Raw genomic sequence first — 23,141 nt, forward strand, 5'->3', positions numbered from 1 at the left:
ACATGTTTATATTATTCCAAAATTGAAACCATGTGAATTTATCTTGCCTTGCATGACTTATTGCACTTGTCATAATGTCCTCCAGATTCTTCTTGGTTTAAAGTGATGGTATAGTGAAAAGCCACCAATGTTTTAAAATACAGAATGTCTAATGCAAGCGTTGGATTAAGGAAACAGGAAGCACACATTGATGAAAACTGGGGACACTCTCTACAGTGGGGTTGGATGTTCACTGGATTTCAAAGGAATAGTGTGGAGAGAAGGAGGTCAGAGGAGACACCTGACAGAGAAGGAGGTGAAGCATGCCGAAAAGAGGAAAATCCAGATGACACCACAACAGCCAAAAATGACTGCTCTTCTTCCGACAGGAATAAAGCAGATCTGGTATGCAGGTGGCACTGAGACAAGCCCCCTGGAAACTGGGGTGGTATCAAGATCCTTTGTGTCCACCACAGATTTCAGGTGAAAGTTCTGTAAGATGGTGGTCAGGAATAAGAACAGTTCCATGCGGGTCAGACCTTCTCCTGCACAAACCCGTTTTCCTGAATGAAAGTAAGAAAAAAAGAAAGAAAAAAAAGTGAGAGAGAGTAAATTCCTTCCACAGTATATTTCTGAGTGGGTACAAGAAAAACATAGTCACTATTCATGAATTATTGGAGGGATGGATGGATGGATGGACGGATGGATGGATGGATGGATGGATGGGCCAAGAATAAATATAAGGCAGGTATTGTAGCCTAATAGTAGTTACCTAGTTCATGTGAGATACTGGGTTGGATCCTCAGCACGACATAAAAATAAAAAAAATTAATCAATAAAAATTAAAGTTATTGTGTCCATCTACAACTAAAAAATTTTTAAATGAGTAAATATAAAGGACAGCTGATTAGATAGAAAGGACACACCTGTTATCCACCAAATAATTTAATATTACTGTTCATTCCATCAATATTTATTGAGCATGAGCTCTATTCCAAGAAATAAATTAACCATACACACATTAAAACTGTTGTTTTCACATTTCATGTTTCCACCAATTTTTCTCCAGAAACACACACTGATTACTTGTGTTCCCTGTTCCCAATCTGATTTCCATGATCATTCCGCCCATTCATCTGATCCGATGAGTCTCATCAGCTAGAAAAATAGAATACAGTTTCAAGCTTTATCTCATCTGTTCCTTTTGCCCAGGATCCACTTCATACTTCTCTCAGATCCTAGATCAAATGTTATTTTCTTTAACACTGTTTGTGATTCCACCAGGATCTAGAGTCTTATCCTCTTTGGTCTTACTCAGCAGTGAAGCTTTTATTATTTAAATCATTACTCATGATTTGTCTAACCTTCTGAAATAGGAGTTCCATAAGGTGGGGCTAATCTTTGTCATATGAGTATCTATAGTGCAAAACCTAAAAGCAAGCCTGAAGAGACAAAGAATAAATTTGGGCCAAGATATACTAGAGATTAAGCACACCCTAGGTTTGAGGGCCCTGTGTCCCAACAATTAAGAATGTAGGGAGATTAGGGTGCTCTGGTGTCCTAAAAGGATAGTGTTCCCCACTCACAAGGTTTGCTGACCATCATTCACCAGTCAGAAGGCTCTGGCATCCTTAACCAGAAGCAAATATCCTACTCCTATGGTCAATGGCCTCTGTAAAAATGCCCTGCCTCTCTTCATTTATTTTTCTTTGCCTCTTATAAGGGAGCTCTAGTGTCCTTTGTTCTATTTGAATGTCACTCAATCCTTTTTATCCCTCACTATGTGGTATGAGAGAACAGGCAGCAGGCATTTTCTCCCTCTGCCATCATGAACAGCCAATCCTTTCTTCTATGTCACAAGACTAGTCATATTGGATTAAAACAATCTCTTTTTCAATCTGCTTGGTTAATTGGGACACTTCTGCTGCCCTATTCCGTGCTGGGGATACTTACCATGGAGGCAAAATATGGAAGGTACTCACCAAAGTTATGGAATTTGATACTTTTCACAGGGAAGATGAGAACAGTAGAGATGAATTTCATCTTCTGAGAAGTGTTCTGGGAGCACAGTGTTGTATTTTGAGGCATGACTCTATGGACCCTCTCACTACCTTTCTTACTTTGGAAGAACTAGGTCAATTGACACCATGATTCATTAAGCAGACTGATGTTGTAGCCTGATCTTGGGACAGTGTATGGGCACTGGGAGTGTTGCTCTTGATCATGTGCAAAGAACATTTCTACCAGCTCCAAAATGACCATTATGCAGGTTTAACTGATCCCATGAAGGTGTCTGGCCCACTGAATTCCCAGTGGAAATAAATTTCTATTACCTGTTGAGAAAGGTATGAAGTAGGCACTCTTCTTGAATTTTCCATTCTTATCCAGGAAATGGCCTGGGTCAAATTTCTCTGGGTTGGGGAATTCTTTGCTGTCATGCAGCACAGATGTCAGTGATGTTATTATGATTGTTCCCTGCAATGAGCAGAAATAGATAAACCGAGTTGTAAAGATGTCGTAGAGCTACAGAAAATGTTGAATATACTTAGTCCCATTATGATCTACAGATAAGAAACCCTTTTCCAAAGAAGAGCTGTGATATTTCCAGTTAGCCAATCAAATAATAAAATACAAGTGTAAGGCCAGTGACTAGGACATTGTTAAAATGCCCCCAGTAGCATTTGACATAGGGAGTTCTTGAGTACTTGAGCTCCAAACTTTCTTTTCTACTCATCATGTTTGGATGCTGATGTCTGCTCCTAATCAATGCTGTATTTTATCACTTCAGTTTTCACATGTCGTTATAGGATTCTGCTTCAAAATGGGTCTGTGGATTTTTAAATATCCAGTATATTTTTTATAAGACCTTTCTGAGATAATAAAAAGTACAGCAAAACCAACTTAATGTATTTAACATTATCACAAAATTTGAGTTTTCTTAGAACTGTGCAGATCTCTCATTTTTTTAGATGAATCCTATGTTCCCCAAAATACAAAATGGATGATAAATATTGAAAAAATTATAATTTTCTAAAATTTCTTGATAATCATAAAAGGGCCATAGTTTTATAAATGTTTCATATTTCTTTAAAATCAGTATGTGAAAATGTTTATTTTTCTACATTTTAATCATACTTTACAATTATACATAATACTGTGATTTTTTGTTTTACATTCATATTTGCACATAATATAACACTATAATTTGGTCAGTATCATTTCCTTGTTCTTCCCCTTTTTTTTCACTCTAAACTACCCCTGGTTCCTTTGTCTTCTCCACTGATTTTTATTCAGTTTCAATGAAACTTCCCTCTGATTTCTTTTTCCTTTTTTCCCCCTAATTTCTACATATAACAGTAAGCATGTGTACCTTGGCTTTCTGAGTTTGATTTATTTTGCTTGACATACTTGCTCTCAACTTCCATCTCTTTTCCTGTAAATGACATAATTTCATTTTTATGGTTGAATAAAACTCCATTGTGCATATGTACCATATTTCTTTATTCTTTCATCTGTTGATGGATATCCAAGCTGGTTCATGTATTGACTGTTGTGAACATTGCTGCTATTAACATGGATATGCATGTATCACTTTAGTATGCTGACTTTATGTACTTAGTTAAATAGAGGGGTGTATTTAATTATGCAGTGGATCCTAGGATTACAGATGTTTCTTGAGGTTGGAAAGATAGATATAATTGCAAAAATTGTATGAATTCAACACTTTTTATAGAGAAAAAAGTAGACTGGGCATGGTGGCATGTGCTTATAGCCCTAGATGCTAAGGAGACGAAGGCCTAATGATTGCTTGAAGTCATGATTTTGGAGTCAAACAATGAAACATAGAGAAATCTTGTCTCAAGAAAAGAAAGGAAAAGAAATGAAACAATTACATGATCATTTACTCTAAGACACAAATATTTAACTTGAAATCAATCACCAATTTAATTGTAGGAGCTAAAACTATTAGAATTCATGGAAACATGTAATAGCCAATTGTGCAATTTGAGCTGTCAAATAATTTTTACTTACAAAATAAAGGGCAAATTATAAAAGAAAAACTGATTCTGTCAGTTTATCATAAAGTTAAAAAATTATGCAATATTATTGGTCTTAGGTAATTACTTAAAAGATATGAAAATATAATAAACTTCACATTTTTACACAAGTGTTCATATTGCTTATATTTTAAAAACCAAAAACCAGAAACAACCAAAATTGTCTAACTCCTTATGAGTGAATAAAAAATTTAAGGTATTTTTTGTAATGGAATACTATTTAGCAATAAAAGGGAATGAACTACTAATACATGTAAATGAAAATGAATCTAAAATTCATTCTTCTATACTAAGAAAACAGAAACATGACAATATAAGGGAGAACAGTGAAGTATAGGGAGGGGATTAGGAGGAGGAAGAGGGGAGGGGAGGGCACAGGAATATACTGGGGAATGAAACTGATCAAATTATTTTATGTGCAAGTATCATTTGGCCACAATGAAACATATTATTCTGTACAATTATTATATGCCAATAAAAAGATTTAAAAATTTGGATCAATAAGAAGAGTATTAGAGAAAGAATAAATGAAGGTAAAAAAGCCAGAGAAAAATAATTTTATTATGTATTGTTCTATATCATATTCTATTGTACGACTTTCTTGATAAATCAGAACCATAGGTACAGAAATCAGTACAGAAATTTGGATGAAAATGATATGCCCTAGTGGTAACCAGGGCCTAGACATGAGGAAGTATGATTGTCTGTCATCAGAGGATGAAGAAACTTTATGGAGTGATGGAAATATGATATCCATAGACAAAGTATCTCTCTGTGATTCTTAGGCTGTTTTCAAACTTGTGGAAACAAGCTATCCTCCTGCTGAAGTCTCCTGAGTAGCATGGACTCTAATGTCCAGCAATATTTTATATTTTAATTTTTCTGTGGCTGCAGCAGTGCATATATTTGTTGCAACTCATTGGACTGTATACATAAGAGATTCAGTGGGAGGTTGGGGATGTAGCTTAGTGGTAGAGTGCTTGTATAGCATGCACAAGACCCTGGGTTTGATCACAACCAGGGCAAAAAAAGAAAATGAGGAAATTTATTTTACATTGAATCATTTATAACTCCACCAAAAATAGAACAAAGTTGAGTAATATTCCATTGCATTTCTATGCCACATTTTCTTTATCCGTTCTTCTGTTGAAAAGCATCCAAAATACATTCTACTGTCATGTATAACATAAAAGCACAAATAAATAAGAATATAGAATAAGGAACTGTATCAAAATGAATATATGGTGAAAATTAAGTTTTCCTCTCACTTTACCTCAGAACACAATTTGGACTCTTCAGAAACCATTGTTGCCGGAGGTTTTCAAGATGGCGGACTAGAGGGTGGCTGCATTTCATGTTGCTCCAGGACTCAGGATTCAAAAAAGGAGATATTGAGAGATTTGGGACCAACTCAAAGCAGCCGGGTGAGTCTCTTCCGTTGGGAAGGAGTCCCGGATGGGGCGGTAGTCCTGGAATGCAGGGACCTTTGTGAAGTAGAGCTGCCCGGCGAGACACCCCTCCCCCCGCTGGAGCAGTGAACTCGGACAACTGGGAGCATCATAGAGGAGGCCGCTCAGCACAGTGTTGGATTCGGAGCAACCACTGGGGCTTCAGGTGGCGGCCCAGAGGAGGGGCTACAAGGAGAGCTGTTTGGACTCAGAGTGACCACCCCTGAACACCGGGGCCTGCCCGCAGGAGGAGGAGTAGGAGAGTGGCCGCTTGGATTCGGAGTGACTATACCAGAGCTATGGGCAGTTGCCAGACGAGGAGTTTTGTGGTGAGCTGTCTGGACTTAAAACGACGGTTCGTGAACACCAGGGCCTGCCCGGAGGAGTAGGAGGAGGAGAAGGAGGAGGAGGAGTGCGGCACATCGCTTGGACTCGCAGTGACTGTGTTGGAGCTCCAGGCGGCTGTTCAGAGGAGGAGGCGAGTGGTGAGTTGTTTGGACTCAAAGCGACCACTCCTGAACACTGCGGGGGCTGCCTGCAGGAGGCGCGTGGTGAGTTGCTTGGTCTCAAGTGGCCACACCAGAGCTCCGGGTAGCTGCCCGGAGGAGGCATGCAGCAAGTCACATGGACTCAGAGTGACCACTCCTGAATACCCGGGGGGGCTACCTAGAGGAGGAGGAGGAACAGGGTGGGTCACTTGGACTCGGAGTGACTTCCCAGGGCTATGGGCAGTTGGCGGGAGGAGGAGGCATGCAGTGAGTTGCTTGGACTCCTAGCGACCGCACCGGAATACTGGGTGGCTGTCTGGAGGAAGAGGCGTGCGGCAGGTCTCTGGGACTCAGAGCGATTGTACGGGGCCCCAGGTGGCTGCTCACAGGAGGGGCCGCATAGCCAGGCGATTAGGTGCAGAGCAGGGTCCCAGGACCTAGGAAGCTTCTTGGTGAAAGAGCCCCACAGAGACACTCTTAGGGGCAGAGCGAAAGTTCCAGGACTACAGGCAGATTCTCTGAGGAGAGGCAGCTTAAGGAGACTCGTCTGCGAAGGGTGAGGATCCCAGGCCCAGGAGGTAGGTCCAGGCCCCTGGGAACGTTGCAGAGGAAGGCAGCCCAGCCCAGGCGGTAGCTGTAGATTTAAGGGAACATCTAGGAGGGAAACTGACCAGCGAGACCTCCGTACCAGGTGAGTCTTCCCTGACAGGTGAGGTTTTCCCACAAGGACCGTAAAACCAGAGACTTAGGCCCAAACAGGCCTTGCCTCAGCCCACAGCCTAGTTCCCCTTTGGATGACCATTGGTCAACAAGTGGAGGCACCTCTGCCCACTAGCAGGGAATATACCCCACCTGAAGGCCACCACCCCTAGAGAGGCAGCTTCCTTGTGGAGCACTGCATTATCAACTTCCTCCAAGACTTCAGCCTACTGAAGGCTAAGAGAGGATATAATAGAAATCTTCAGGAACATTATAAGTCAATAAAGGAAATCTGCAATATCTCAGCAGTCCACTGATACCTGAACAACATGAGAAAACAAAGGAAGAAAATGCCACAAACAAATCTAGATGTTACATGAATAAAATCCAATGAGAGCATGGCAGAAGAAATGACAGAAAAGGAGTTCAGAATGTACATAATTAAAATGATCAGGAAAGGAAGAACTCAAACTATTCCTATTTGCTGATGATGTGATTATTTACTTAGAGGAACCAGGAAATTCCACTAGAAAACTTTTAGAACTCATAAGTGAATTCAGTAAAGTAGCGGGATATAAGATCAATGCATATAAATCTAATGCATTTTTATACATAAGTGATGAATCTTTGGAAAGAACAATCAGGAAAACTACCACATTCACAATAGCCTCGAAAAAAATAAAATACTTGGGAATCAATCTCACAAAAGAGGTGAAAGACCTCTACAATGAGAACTACAGTACACTAAAGAATGAAATTAAAGAAAACCTTAGAAGATGGAAAGATCTCCCATGTTCTTGGATAGGAAGAATTAATATTGTCAAAATGGCCATACTACCTAAAGTGCTATACAGATTCAATGCAATTACAATTAAAATCCCACTGACGTACCAGATCTTCAACTCTACTACAAAACAATAGTAACAAAAATAGCATGGTATTGGTACTAAAATAGAAAGGTAGATCAATGGTACAGAATAGAAGACACGGACACAAACCCAAATAAATACAATTTTCTCATACTAGACAAAGGGGCCAAAAATATGCAACGGAGAAAAGATAGCCTCTTCAACAAATGGTGCTGGGAGAATCGGAAATCCATATGAAACAGAATGAAACTAAACCCATATCTCTCACCATGCATGAAACTAAACTCAAAATGGATTAATGTCCATGGAATCAGACCAGAGACCCTGCAAATTATAGAAGAAAAAGTAGGTCCAGTTCTTCAACACGTGGGCTTAGGAAGAGACTTCCTCAACAGGACACCCATAGCACAAGAAATAAAAGCAAGAATCAACCACTGGGATAGATTCAAACTAAAAAGCTTTCTCTCAGCAAAGGAAACTATCAGCAATGTGAGGAGAGAGCCTACAGAGTGGGAGAATATCTTTGACTCTCATACTTCAGATAGAGCACTAATTTCCAGAATCTATAAAGAACTCAAAAAACTCTACACCATGAATACAAATAATCCAATCAACAAATGGGCTAAGGAAATGAACAGACACTTCACAGAAGAAGATGTACAAGCAATCAACAGACATGAAAAAATGTTCAACATCTCTAGTAATAAGAGAAATGCAAATCAAACTATCCTAAGATTTCATCTCATCCCAGTTAGAATGTCGATTATCAAGAACACAAGCAACAATAGGTGTTGGCGAGGATGTGGAGAAAATGGTACACTCATATATTGCTGGTGGGTTGCAAATTAGTGCAACCCCTGTTTAAAGCAATGTGGAGATTCCTCAGAAAGCTTGGAATGTAATCACCATTTGACCCAGCTATCCCACTCCTTGGCCTATACCCAAAGGACTTAAAATCAGCATACTACAGAGATACAGCCACATCAATGTTCATACCTGCTCAATTCACCATAGCCAGATTGTGGAATCAACCTAGATGCCCTTCAGTTGATGAATGGATAAAGAAACTGTGGCATATATATATACAATGGAATATTACTCAGCCATGATGAATGATAAAATTATGGCATTTGCAGGCAAATGGATGAAATTGGAGAATATCATGCTAAGTGAGATAAGCCAATCTCAAAAAACTAAAGGACGAATGATCTCGCTGATAATCGGATGAGGTCATATAATGGGGGTTAGGAGGTGTTAGTGTTAGAGTTAGGGTTAGGTTTAGGGTTAGGGATAAGGAGGGTGGTAAGGATGAAGGAAGGAAGGACTGTATAGAGGGAAAAGAGGGGTGGTAGGGGTGGGGGGGAAGGAAGAAAATAACAGAATGAATGAAACAACATTACCCTATGTAAATTTATGATTTTTAATTAAAAAATAAGAATAATAAAGACTGGTAACCTGACTTTTGTCAACAGATACAACAAAGAAATAGATTGGGAGGATAGAAAGATAATAGGTCCTCTCAAGGAAGGAAATACAGTCTCTCTTATTTTATGAGGTCAGCATTATTTGAGAGAAATATGACGAAGTATCAAGAGGAAAATTCAGAGAAAAATCAGTGAAAAATATTAATAAAAATGCTGGGGAGCTATTTGGCCAAATTATATTATTATTTAATGTGAATGCGTATGTATGTGACAACAAATCACATCACAACAATAATGCACTGATAAAAATTATGGGAAGAGAAAAAGCCTTTATCAAAATTGAGAAGATCAAATACTGCTGTATGTCTTTATTTACAATATGTGTATTTAGTGGAGAAGAGAACAGAATACATGACCATCAACACGTAATCAATGGATGCAGAGAATCTATTTGATAGAACTGTACGTTACTCCCTAAAAAATGATATAGTATAAGAAAACATCAAACACAAATATGAAAAGGAAAACTTCCCTAATCTGGTCAAGAATATCTGTCAAAAAGAACATAAAACATCACACTCAATAGTATGATGCTAAACCTTTACCTCCTGCTAGGGTTAAAAACAATTAAACAAATGCTTGATGCACCACTTCCACTCAACACTCTCTGGCAATCCCAGACAGTGCAATAGCATAAGAAACAGAAATCAAGGTCACTAGGAATGGAAAATAATAAATAAAACAAATACTAACAAGATAGCAGGATAAGGTACATAAGAAATCTCAAATGGATCTAAACACAAATTATTAGCAATGATTTAAAAAGTTACTAAGAATTATAGATATAAAGTTATTAAAATAGAACTAGCAACATATCCAAATGCCTGGAACATCACATTGGAAAAGGCATTAGTCAAACTGTAACATTTATATTAGCTTTCAACATTAATTAACTAATTAAAATCTTTCAGGGATGTGGATATAGCTCAGTTGGTAGAGTACTTGCCTTGCATGCAGGAGGCGCTGGGTTCAATACCCAGCACCAAATATATATATATTAATACAAAAAATTTAAAAATTACTCTGAAAGTATGAAATAACTCCATTGAAATCAAAACATTATCAGAAAAAAAAGAAAATACAAAAAGAATGAGAGCATATACTATATTGTTAACTGAAATATTTACCATATTAAAATGTCAATTCTTTCCAAGATGATCTATAGATTTAATATTATGCTGAAAAATATCCCAGGAGAGTGTTTTTGGAAATTAACAAACTGATTCCAAAATTCAATTGTAAATAGAAAGAGCTGAGAGTAGAAAAAAAATATCTTGAAGGAGCAGAACAAATATGGAAAATTCACACTGCTGAATATCAGGAACAGTTATGGAACTTCATGACCTAGTCTGTCCTGCACTGAGGTCATCAAGGTGCTTCATTGGATGAGTTTTGTACTTCTCTCCCTTGGGTTGGCAGAGGATTGGGATCATAATGCTAATTTGTGGACTTCAATGTGAGAAAAACAATCTTACCTTAGGGATGAAGTAGCTTCTGAATTTACTGTCACAATTCACTGCATGGGGCAGATTGGTTGGGATGAGGTCAATGTATCTCTGGATCTCATGCAGGACAGCCTCTGTATAAGGCATACTGCTCTTGTCCTGCATGCAGGGGCTGCGGTGTCTGCCAATGACACGGTCAATCTCTTCCTGGAATTTTTCTGATAAGATATAAATAAGACTAATGAAAAAGAAAAAATAGTATATTTCTTAAAATAATTCAGAGTTATGTGAAGCAACATGGGTGTATCCAAACGTTATTAGAAATATGACATATATGCAATAAGTACTTCCGGACAATAAAAAGATCACCATGATGCTATATTATCTATTTATATCTATTTATCAAGATCTATCAACAAATACTGATACACATACATAAATACATGTGTATACATAAATGTATGATTCATATACATTTATGACTCTCCTACACTTTAAGTATTAAAACATACCTACAAATTTATATGAGTTTAACTTTCTAGCATATATCAAATATAAATATAAATGATAAAATGTTTCAAAATATCAGGTTATCTCATAATTCATTATCATTGCCAAAAGCAAAACATGTATAAGCATTAGTTTTATGCCAAAATAAAATATGATTATAAAATTAAATTCTAATAAATCTATTTGTATGCATGTATGTGTGTTTTTGTGTTTTTATAGAAGTGTTTGTGGTTTTCATTGGAATCCTTTTCGATTCCTCATACCTTATATAGTCTTTTTGAATCATTCAAGTAGTTTCTTCTAAAATGTTTATATTTCTAAATAATATTCTATCTTGGTTTCTTGATTTATCCAATTTTACAAAATTTCTAATGACAGACTGGTAAGAAAGATTAAGATCTGTCTCTACTCCATGCAAAATACATACCATGAATAAATATGCACACCCACACCCCTCACATACTTTCCCTCTTTATTCCAATTTATATTGCTCACCATTTTTGATTATATTAATATATTTTATTTACACCCTTATAACCTCATAAACAGTGTTCACTGGTAAGGGAACTATATTTATGTTTTGTTAATTGCATATGCTTAACTTATATTTCAACAACGTATTCCAAATTCTAATTTTCCAGTTTCTTGTTTTATATTCTATCCAAATCGTTATGTTAACGTTTCAAACTCTTAGTAATGATTTTCTAAATTTTAAACTTCAGACTCTCCTATTTTCCTGATCTTCCATCACATCAGCTTTGTCTATATAATATGGACAATTGGTTGTTTCCTAGGCCTGCTGCCCAGAAGCCTCCCCTCAAAAACCAACTTTATATCTAAGGTCCCCTCAGTTCTGGAACCTGTGACTGCTTCTGCCTTGATTTTAAATATTTGGATGGAGCATATGTTCTAAAATATTCCTGTGAGAGTGAAAAAGAGGAATAAATTTTGAAGCAAACATGGATCTACAAACATGTTTCCTTTCTTTTTGTTGATTTTTGTTTCGGTGTTCTTTTGGGTTTGTTGGTTGGTTGGTTGGTTGGTTTGGGTGGGGGGTTTTGTTTTTGTATTTTGTTTCCTCTTGTTTGTCCTGGGGACTGACCCAGAGGCCCTCTACCTCTGAGCCACCACCACAGCACTTTTTCTTTATTTTGAGACAGGCTGGCCTGGCTAGCCTTGAATTTGCCTAAACTTCCTGCTTCAACCTCCAAATACCTGGAATTATAAGCTTGTGCCAACACAACTGGCTCTTATATTTTTCATTAACACACAAAACAACTGTCACTCTTTAGAACTCTGATGCCCTTCTGATTCATAATTCCTTATACAAGACAGAATTTAATTCTGAAAGTTTATGTGATTTTTAACTTTACTTTGATGTTCTAAAATTGATTGCACAACCTCTTAGCTTCAGTTCCTCTAGAAAGTAAATCTCTCATCCTATGAAAGGAAAACACTTAACTGCTCAAAGGAGTTGTAGAGGGCACCTGAGCACAGAGGGGCTCCTATGTAATGCCTCAATTTCCCCTAACTTGATTGACATATGGGGCTTCTAAATCTTGAACTTCATGGATTATATTTGGTACTCAGATTGACTTTTCCACACTAATGAAACTTCTGACATATATGTTACAGCTTATGCTCTCTGCAGAGTTCTGTCCCTTCTTTCTGATTCTGTGTTTCAGAAATTTGTTGAAGTTTTGTTGACCCCTTCCTTTACTCATCTTCTCACACCTTAACAAGAGTAATTCTCACTTGTAATTACAATATTATAATTTTGATGGAGTCCTGAAACAGGAAACGATGGTATTTGCTTCTATTCTGCTATGCATTATTGGCACTCTTTAAATATTCATTCCTAAACTGTGTGAAAAATAAACTTAATAAAAACATACTTCTGAAATATAAAGTACCTTTAGTCATATCTTCTAAGTAGCAACACTGAAAAAAAAAGGTTATTTTTCTAACCTTTTAGAAAACTTTTCAGACACTAGTAACACAACTGCAACCTCATTAAATTTCTAAAGTTTATATTTACACTCCCATCAAGAATTTTAATTCTCCCTGTCTAGCACTACAGCATATTTTCAGAAAAAGGAAAGACTTCCACAGAAATCTTGCAAGAACACATCTAATATTCCAAGTGGCTTTTCCTTGGAAAGACTAATATGCAGTGTTAGACTGACTCATGCTGGCTGTTGCATGCTGCAGATCACTTCCCAGTGGAATCCAGACATGAACAGAGCTCCACTGCTTTGCTACTGCCCATGCTGTCCTTCACTTCTCTGTACTGTCCCCTACTGTGCCATGTTTTCTATTCATATCCCTTCACTAAATTTGGACAAATATAACTAGAAGCACAGAAATTTCAGTATGGACACTTATTTCAGAGAAATAGATGAGGGCACTAGCAGTGTCTTCCCATATTTCTGTTGTGAAATTCACCCTGCTCACCATCAGCAGTCATGCCTGTGACCTCTGGGTTCTTCAATAGGTGAAGGAGTCCATATCTCAGAGTGGTGCTTATTGTCTCTGTCCCAGCTCCAAACAGGTCATTCACAAGATTTACTAAGGCTTCAATGGTAAATTCAGTCTGTAGATTATCCTTTTCCTAGGAATAATTCAATGCACTTATTTCACAATTCATTTAGCATTTAATTATAATATTTTCAAAAGAAATCAGCTGGTTATAAACATAAGCCAACATAAAAACAAAAGAATAAAATTATCAAAAGAGTCTGTGTAGTATGCTAAACTGCACATTAATTGACCAAATGTCCATTTCTTACTCTCTTGCCCATTCTTGCCTAAAGATTCTGTTCCCCATACTTTTCGCAAATAGGAAGGAAATGCAAAGTATTTCTCTTCCCTTCATTCTATGTAAAATATAGACACATAATGGAGTTAAGACAAAAATATATTTGACATTGCAACACTTAAGCATGAAGATAAAAACTAGTATATTAAGTATAATGTTTTAGTTCATTTTCTGTTGCCACAACAGACTACCAAAATGTGGGTGGTTTGTAAAGAATACAGGTTTATTTTGTCCCAGCAACCTATCAACACTGTTACATTGTGAACCAACTTTCATTATGAGTTTTGAGGGGCACTATTTAAATTCAATTATAAGATATGGTGGAATGATAATGGAAGGCACCTGAGTCTCCAAGGTTTCTGGGCTATTGTACCAACCATAGTATAGACCACCACAAAACTTCCTTGCATGTAAGATGAATAAATTCACTACCCGAAACACTGGCAAATGAGTATTCTCCAACTTGTAGGTAAAGATGATCATGTTTGATAGCAAGAGGTAAATTGGTAAATTAGGGCTATATCATGAAAGATAAAATAACCAATCAAGAATATCCACATTTCTTCTGATGATGATTCACTTGGGCTCAAGATTTCCCACACATTCATTAAGAATTGGAAAATGTACAAAAGCTAATATGGTATAAAACAATCAAAAAGAGAATGAATTACAAAGGCAGAATGTACTCCAGATGTGAGGTGTCAGGTAACTTGGCTTATAAAATATCCAGGTGGGCTTACAGGATATTCAATAATATATAATCAACATTTAGAGAGTCAGCTATCACATTAGGCATATAATTTCTGGACAAGGTAACATTGATTTTACCTAGTTTTCTGAGAATGTCAATCAAAATTTCCAAGAAGATTCAAATAGGAGCATATTCCATGGCACGGAGTAAAACATTCAGTATAGCTAAATCAAACTACTGAAAATAAGTAAAATAGAAGACCAGAGGAACCCACAATATTGTAGTAGTTCCTTTTGCATCAATGAAAACATCAGTTCTACACAGAAAATCTCAAGCAGGAAGACTGTGGGAAATTTTCATAGAGCTAGCAGACAGGTGAATATCAAAAATGTCATGTTTTCTAGAAAAAGAGAATGAATAAAAGCAACAGACAGGTGCAGCATTAGTGAGTGGTGGCTCACTGGGTGAGGGAAGCTCCCCTCCAAGAGACAAATGAATCTCTCTCACCAAGTTTGGGAAAAGCAGACATCATTGTTTAACACAGTCACATCTGAGCAGAAAACAAACTCAGATGACATGATCTGATACTTAGAAGTACATCCCATCTAAAAATAATATAAAATAAAACAACAAAAACAAAATCACCAAAAAAAAAAAACAAGACGTGTAGAAGTGACTTTTTAAAAATCATGAATATAGCAGGATAAAAGATCAACAAGCAAAAATCAATGGACTTCCTGTACTCTAATAATAAATCTTCTGAGAAAGAATTCAGGAAACAATTCCATTCAAAATGACCTCAAAAACTCAAATTGAGTTAAGAATAAATCTAAGAAGATGGCGGCCTAGAGGGTGGCTGCATTTTTGTTGCTCCAGGACTCAGGATTCAAAAGAGGAGATATTGAGACACTTGGGACCAACTCAAAGCAGCCGGGTGACTCTCACCCCCTGGGGGGGCATCCCGGATGGGACGGTGGTCCCGGAACGCAGGAAACTTTGTGAAGTAGAGCTGCCGGCGAGACGCCCCTACCCCCGCCGGAGCAGTGAACTCGGACAGCTGGGAGCGCAGTAAAGGAGGCCGCTCCCCACAGCGCTGGGACTCAGAGCAACCACTGGGGCTCCGGCGGCTGCCCAGGGGAGGAGTGGCGAGGAGAGCTGTGTGGACTCAGGACACCGGGACCTGCCCTGAGGAGGAGGAGGAGGAGTGTGGCCGCTTGGATTCGGAGTGACTGCACCAGAGCTACAGGCGGTTGCCAGAGGAGAAGCCCCGCGGTGAGCTGTTTGGACTCAGAACAACCGCTTCTGAACACCGGGGCCTGCCCTGAGGAGGAGGAGGAGGAGGAGGAGGAGCGCGGCGGGTCGTTTGGACTCGCAGTGACAGCATTAGAGCTTCAGGCGGCTGCTCAGAGGAGAAGGCGAGTGGTGAGTTGTTTGGACATAAAGCGACCGCTCCTGAACACAGGGGGGCTCCCTGGAGGAGAAGCGTGGTGGGTCGCTTGGTCTTGAGTGGCCACACCAGAGCTCCGGGCGGTGCCCAGAGGACCCGTGCAGGGGGTCACGGGATTCAGAGCCACTCAGAGCGACCGATCCTGAACACCCGGGGGGTTATCTGGAGAAGGAGGAGGAACGGGGAGGGTCACTTCGACTCGGAGTGATTGATTGCCCAGGGCTACGGGTGGTTGGTGGGAGGTGGAGGCACGCAGTGAGTTTCTTGGACTCCTAGTGACCGCACTGGAATACTGGGCGGCTGTCTGGAGGAAGAGGCGTGTGGCGGGTCTCTGGGACTCAGAGCGATTGTTCGGGGCCCCAGGTGGCTGCTCAGAGGAGGGGCCGCATAGCCAGGCGATTAGGTGCAGAGCAGGGTCCCAGGATCTAGGAGACTTCTTGGTGGAAGAGCCGCACAGAGACAGGCTTAAGGCGGGACGAAGGTTCCAGGCCTGCGGGCAGATTCTCTGAGGAGGGGCAGCCTAAGGAGATTCATCTGCGAAGGGTGAGGCTCCCAGGTCCAGGAGGTAGGGACAGGCCCCTGGGAACTTTTCAGAGGAAGGCAGCCCAGCCCAGGCGGTAGCTGTAAATTGAGGGGAACCTCTAGGAGCGAACTGAACAGCGACACCTCCACACCGGGTGAGTCTTCCCTGCTGGGTGAGGTTTCCACACAAGGATGGTAAAACCAGAGACTCAGGCCCAAACATGCCTTGCCTCAGCCCGCAGCCTTGGTCCCCTTTAGATGACCATTGGTCAACAAGTGGAGGCACCTCTGCCCACTAGCAAGGATTATACCCCACCTGAAGGCCACCACTCCTAGAGAGGCAGATTCCTTGTGGAGCACCGCATTATCAACTTCCTCCAAGACTTCAGGCTACTGAAGGCTAAGGGGGGATATATATAGAAATCTTCAGGGACATTGTAAGTCAATAGAGGAAATCTGCAATATCTCACCGGTCCTCTGATACCTGAACAATATGAGAAAACAAGGAAAGAAAATGCTGCAAACAAATCTAGATGTTACATCAATAAAACCCAGTGACAGCATGGCAGAAGAAATGACAGAAAAGGAGTTCAGAATGTACATAATTAAAATGATCAGAGAAGCAAACGATGAGATGAAAGAGCAAATGCAAGCATTGAATGATCGCACCAATCAACAGTTAAAAGAGCAAATACAGGAAGCAAAAGATCATTTCAATAAAGAGTTAGAGATATTGAAAAAACCAAACAGCAGTCCTTGACATGAAGGAAACAATAAACCAAATTAAGAACTCCATAGAAAGCATATCCAATAGGATAGAACACCTGGAAGACAGAACCTCAGACATTGAAGACAAAATACTTAACCTTGAAAACAAAGTTGAACAAACAGAGAACATGGTAAGAAATCATGAACAGAATCTACAAGAACTATGGGATATCATGAAAAGGCCAAATTTATGAATTATTGGGATTGAGGAAGGCCTAGAGAAACAAACCAAAGGAATGAACAACCTATTCAATGAAATAATATCAGAAAATTTCCCAAACCTGAAGAATGAAATGGAAAATCAAGTTCAAGAGGCTTATAGGACTCCAAATACACAAAATTACAACAGACCCACACCAAGGCACATTATAATGAAAATACCTAACATACAAAATAAAGACAGAATTTTAAAGGCTGTGAGAGAAAAGAACCAAATTACATTCAGGGGGAAACCAATACGGATATCAGCAGATTTTTCAATCCAGACCCTAAAAGCTACAAGGGCCTGGAACAACATTTTTCAAGCCCTGAAAGAAAATGGATGCCAACCAAGAATCTTATACCCAGCAAAACTTACCTTCAAATTTGACGATGAAATAAAATCCTTCCATGATAAACAAAAGCTAAAAGAATTTACAAAAAGAAAGTCAGCATTACAGAACATTCTCAGCAAAATATTCCATGAGGAAGAGATGAAAAACAAAGAAGCAAATCAGCAAAGGGAGGAATTATCCTAAAGGAATTGTCAAATAAAGGAGGAAACAAGTTGTGTCAAACAAATAAATAAATAAAATTTTTAAAATGAACCAAATGACGGGGAAACCAAATCATTTCTCTATAATAACCCTGAATGTTAATGGCCTGAATTCATCAATCAAAAGACATAGACTGGCAGACTGGATTAAAAAGAAAGATCCAACAATATGTTGCCTGCAAGAGACTCACCTCATAGAAAAAGATACCCATAGACTAAAGATGAAAGGAAGGGGACAAACATACCATGCACATGGACTCAGCAAAAAAGCTGGAGTATCCATCCTCATTTCCGATAATGTGGACTTCAAGCCAAAGTTAGTCAGAAGGGATAAAGAAGGTCATTTCATACTGCTTAAGGGAAGCATAAATCAGCAAGATATAACAATCATAAACATCTATGCCCCAAACAGTGGCTCATCCATGTATGTCAAACAAATCCTTCACAATTTCAGAAACCAAATAGACCATAACACAATATTACTAGGTGATTTTAACATGCCTCTCTTACCACTGGACAGATCTTCCAGACAAAAATAGAACAAAGAAACCATAGATCTCAATAACACAATCAATAATTTAGACTTAACGAACATTTAAAGAATATACCATCCAACCAAGAGCGAATACACTTTCTTCTCAGCAGCACATGGATCCTTCTCTAAAATAGACCATATATTATGCCACAAACCTAATGTTAGCAAATACAAGAAGATAGAGACACTAGCATGTATTCTATCAGATCATAATGGATTGAAGTTAGAAATAAATGAAAGAGTAAAACACAGAAACTATTCCAACATCTGGATATTAAACAATATGCTATTATATGATGAATGGATAACAGAAGATATTAGGAAGGAAATGAAAAAATTATTAGAGGTAAATGATAACAAAGAAACATCATATCAAAATCTCTGGGACACTAAGAAAGCAGTACTTAGAGGGAAATTTATTTCATGGAGCGCATTTAATAAAAGAAATAAAACTCAACAAATAAACGACCTAACACTATAGCTCAAAGCACTAGAAAAAGAAGAACAGAACAGCAACAAAAGTAGTAGAAGACAGGAAATAGTTAAACTGAGAGTTGAAATCAATGAAAGTGAAACAAAAGAAACAATACAAAAAATTGACAAAATAAATAGTTGGTTCTTCGAAAAAATAAACAAAATTGATAAACCTTTAGCCACACTAACAAAGAGAAGACGAGAGAAAACCCAAATCACTAAAATTCGGAATGAACAAGGAAATATCACAACAGACAGGATTGAAATACAAAACATAATTAGAAGCTATTTTGAAAATCTATACTCCAACAAAATAGAAAATTTCGAAGACATCAACAGGTTTCTAGAGACATATGAATTGCCTAAACTGAATGAGGAGGACATACACAATTTAAATAGACCAATTTCAAGTACTGAAATAGAAGAAGTCATCAAAAGCCTACCAACAAAGAAACGCCCGGGACCAGATGGATTCTCAGCCGAGTTCTACAAAACCTTTAAAGAAGAGCTCATTCCAATACTTCTCAAAGTATTCCATAAAATAGAAGCGGAGGGAACCCTCCTAAACTCATTCTATGAAGCCAATATCACTCTGATACCTAAACCAGACAGAGACTCATCAAGGAAAGAAAATTTCAGACCAATATCCTTAATGAGCATCAATGCAAAAATTCTCAACAAAATTTTAGCAAATCGCATACAAAAACATATTAAAAAGATAGTGCACCATGAACAAGTGGGTTTTATCCCAGGGATGCAAGGTTGGTTCAACATCAGGAAATCAATAAATGTAATTCACCATATTAATAGACTTAAAGTCAAGAATCACATGATTATTTCAATAGATGCAGAAAAAGCATTTGATAAAATACAGCACCCCATTCATGCTCAAAACAGTAGAAAAAATAGGGATAGTGGGAACATTCCTTAACATTGTAAAGGCCATTTATGCTAAGCCCATGGCTAATATCATGCTAAATGGTGAAAAACTGAAAGAATTCCCCCTAAAAACTGGAACAAGGCAGGGATGCCCTCTTTCACCACTTCTATTCAACATCGTTCTTGAGACTCTGGCCAGAGCAATTAGACAAACCAAAGAAATTAAAGGGATACGAATTGGAAAAGAAGAACTCAAACTATCCCTGTTCGCTGATGACATGATTATATATTTAGAGGAACCTGGAAATTCCACCTAGAAAACTCTTAGAACTCATAAGTGAATTCAGTAAAGTAGCAGGTTACAAGATCAATGCCCATAAATCCAACGCATTTTTATACATAAGTGATGAAGCTTCAGACAGAGAAATTAGGAAAGCTACCCCATTCACAGTAGCCTCGAAAAAAATAAAATACTTGGGAATCAATCTCACAAAAGAGGTGAAAGACCTCTACAATGAGAACTACAGTACACTAAAGAAAGAAATTAAAGAACACCTTAGAAGATGGAAAGATCTTCCATGTTCTTGGATAGGAAGAATTAATATTGTCAAAATGGCCATACTACCTAAAGTGCTATACAAATTCAATGCAATTCCAATTAAGATCCCAATGACGTACCTTTCAGAAATAGAGCAAGCAATTATGAAATTCATCTGGAAGAATAAGAAACCCAGAATAGCTAAAGAAATCCTTAGCAGGAAGAGTGAAACAGGGTGTATTGCAATACCAGATCTTCAACTCTACTACAAAGCAATAGTAACAAAAACGGCATGGTATTGATACCAAAATAGACAGGTAGATCAATGGTACAGAATAGAAGACACAGACACAAACCCAAATAAATACAATTTTCTCATACTAGACAAAGGTGCCAAAAATATGCAATGGAAAAAAGATAGCCTCTTCAACAAATGGTGGTGGGAGAATTGGAAATCCACATGCAACAGAATGAAACTAAAACCATATCTCTCACCATGCATGAAACTAAACTCAAAATGGATTAAGGACCTCGGAATCAGACCAGAGACCCTGCAGATTCTAGAGGAAAAAGTAGGTCCTAATCTTCACCTTGTTGGTCTAGGATCAGACTTCCTTAACAGGACTCCCATAGCACAAGAAATAAAAGCTAGAATCAACCACTGGGATAGATTCAAACTGAAAAGCTTTCTCTCAGCAAAGGAAACTATCAGCAATGTGAAGAAAGAGCCTACAGAGTGGGAGAATATCTTTGCCAATCATACTTCAGATAGAGCACTAATTTCCAGAATCTATAAAGAACTCAAAAAACTCTACTCCAAGAATTCAAATAATCCAGTCAACAAATGGGCTAAGGAAATGAATAGACACTTCACAGAAGAAGATCTACAAGCAATCAACAGACATATGGAAAAATGTTCAACATCTCTAGTAATAAGAGAAATGCAAATCAAAACCACCCTAAGATTCCATCTCACCCCAATTAGAATGGCGATTATCAAGAATACGAGCAACAACAGGTGTTGGCGAGGATGTGGGGAGAAAGGTACACTCATACATTGCTGGTGGGGCTGCAAATTAGTGCAGCCACTCTGGAAAGCAGTGTGGAGATTCCTTAGAAAACTTGGAATGGACCCTCCATTTGACCCAGCTATCCCACTCCTTGGCCTATATCCAAAGGACTTAAAATCAGCATACTACAGAGATACAGCCACATCAATGTTCATAGCTGCTCAATTCACAATAGCCAGACTGTGGAACCAACCTAGATGCCCTTCAATTGATGAGTGGAAACTGTGGTATATATATACAATGGAATATTACTCAGCCATAAAGAATGATAAAATTATGGCATTTGCAGGCAAATGGATGAAATTGGAGAATGTCATGCTAAGTGAGATAAGCCAATCTCAAAAAGCCAAAGGATGAATGATATCGGTAATAAGTGGAGGATGACACATAATGGGGAGGGAAGGGTTAGTGTTAGGGTTAGAGTTAGCGTTAGGGAGGGGGGCAAGTATGGAGGAAGGAAGTACTGTATAGAGGGTAAAGAGGGGTGGGAGGGGTGGGGGAAGGGGAAAAAATAACAGAATGAATCAAACAACATTATTCTATGTAAATTTATGATTACACAAATGGTATGCCTTTACGCCATGTACAAACACAGAAACAACATGTATCCCATTTGTTTACAATAATAAATAAATAAATAAATAATCTAAGCAAGGAAGTGCAGATCTCTACACTGAAAATCATAGAATGCTAAAGAAAGTAATTGAAGAGAACCATAGAAGATGGAAAAACTATCCATATTTTTGGGCAGGCAGAATTAACATTATTTAAATGGTGATATTATAGAAAAAATGAGATTTAGGTTTAATGTAATCTTGATCAAGATAAAAAAGTTCTGTATTCACAGAACTAGGAAAATCAGTCCTAAAATTAACAAGACTCAGAACATCCAAAGTAATAATGAGCAATAAGAATAATTCTGGATGCAACACAATACATACTACAAATCATACTACAGAGTATTAGTAATAAAAATAGCATAGTATGGCAAAAAAGAAGGCATATAATCCAACAATACAGAGACAAATCCACATAGATACGGTCATCTGGTACTTGACAAAACCACCAAAAACATGTTGGAGAAAAGATTATATTTTTAACCACAGATGCTGAGAAAACTGGTTATTGATATGTAGAGGATTAAAACTCAATTATTGTCACTCACCCTCCACAAAAGAAAACTCAAAATGGATTAATGAGAGAAGCATTAGACCAGAAACTCTGCAACACCTAAAAGAAAAGATAAGGTCAGGATTTTAGCATATTGTCACAGGTACCAACTTCCTGAATAAGATATCTAAAGCTCAAGAGCTCAAGTAACAAATCCAAGAATCAATCAATGGGATGCCTTCAAATTAAAAAGATTCTTCACAGCAAAAAAAAAAAAAAAAAACAAGAGAATGAAAAGCCTATATATTTGTAGAATATCTATTCCGGGTGCTCTTATGACAGGAGATTACTATCTAGAATTTAAAAGTATCCTTAACACCAAACAGATAAAACAATCAGGAATTGTGCAAATAAACTAAGGAGACATTCCTCAAAAGAAGAAATGTAAATGACCTACAAATATATAATAAAAATGCTCAGCATCCCTGGTGATAGAGAAATGCAACACAAATTTTTATTGAAATTATTACGCTCCAGTTAGTATGTTAACCATCA

At 38.1% G+C, this 23,141-nt stretch overlaps 1 protein-coding gene across 1 annotated transcript in view; it reads right to left on the bottom strand.

Moving 5' to 3' along the window:
- Positions 1-267: 267 nt before the first annotated feature.
- LOC306658894 (cytochrome P450 2C42-like) overlaps positions 268-23,141 on the bottom strand; it is a gene marked incomplete at both ends in the record, with an annotated part of 42,477 nt that continues 19,603 nt past the window's right edge. The window contains 4 exons of the mRNA XM_079136200.1: positions 268-542; positions 2,313-2,454; positions 10,501-10,688; positions 13,450-13,591. Of these exons, the coding sequence (XP_078992326.1) occupies positions 268-542; positions 2,313-2,454; positions 10,501-10,688; positions 13,450-13,591 (747 nt within the window). The remainder of the gene's footprint in view (positions 543-2,312; positions 2,455-10,500; positions 10,689-13,449; positions 13,592-23,141) is intronic.

Source organism: Sciurus vulgaris (assembly GCF_902686455.1).
Source record: "Sciurus vulgaris genome assembly, chromosome: 4".
In the NCBI taxonomy this organism is placed as follows: Eukaryota; Metazoa; Chordata; class Mammalia; order Rodentia; family Sciuridae; genus Sciurus; species Sciurus vulgaris.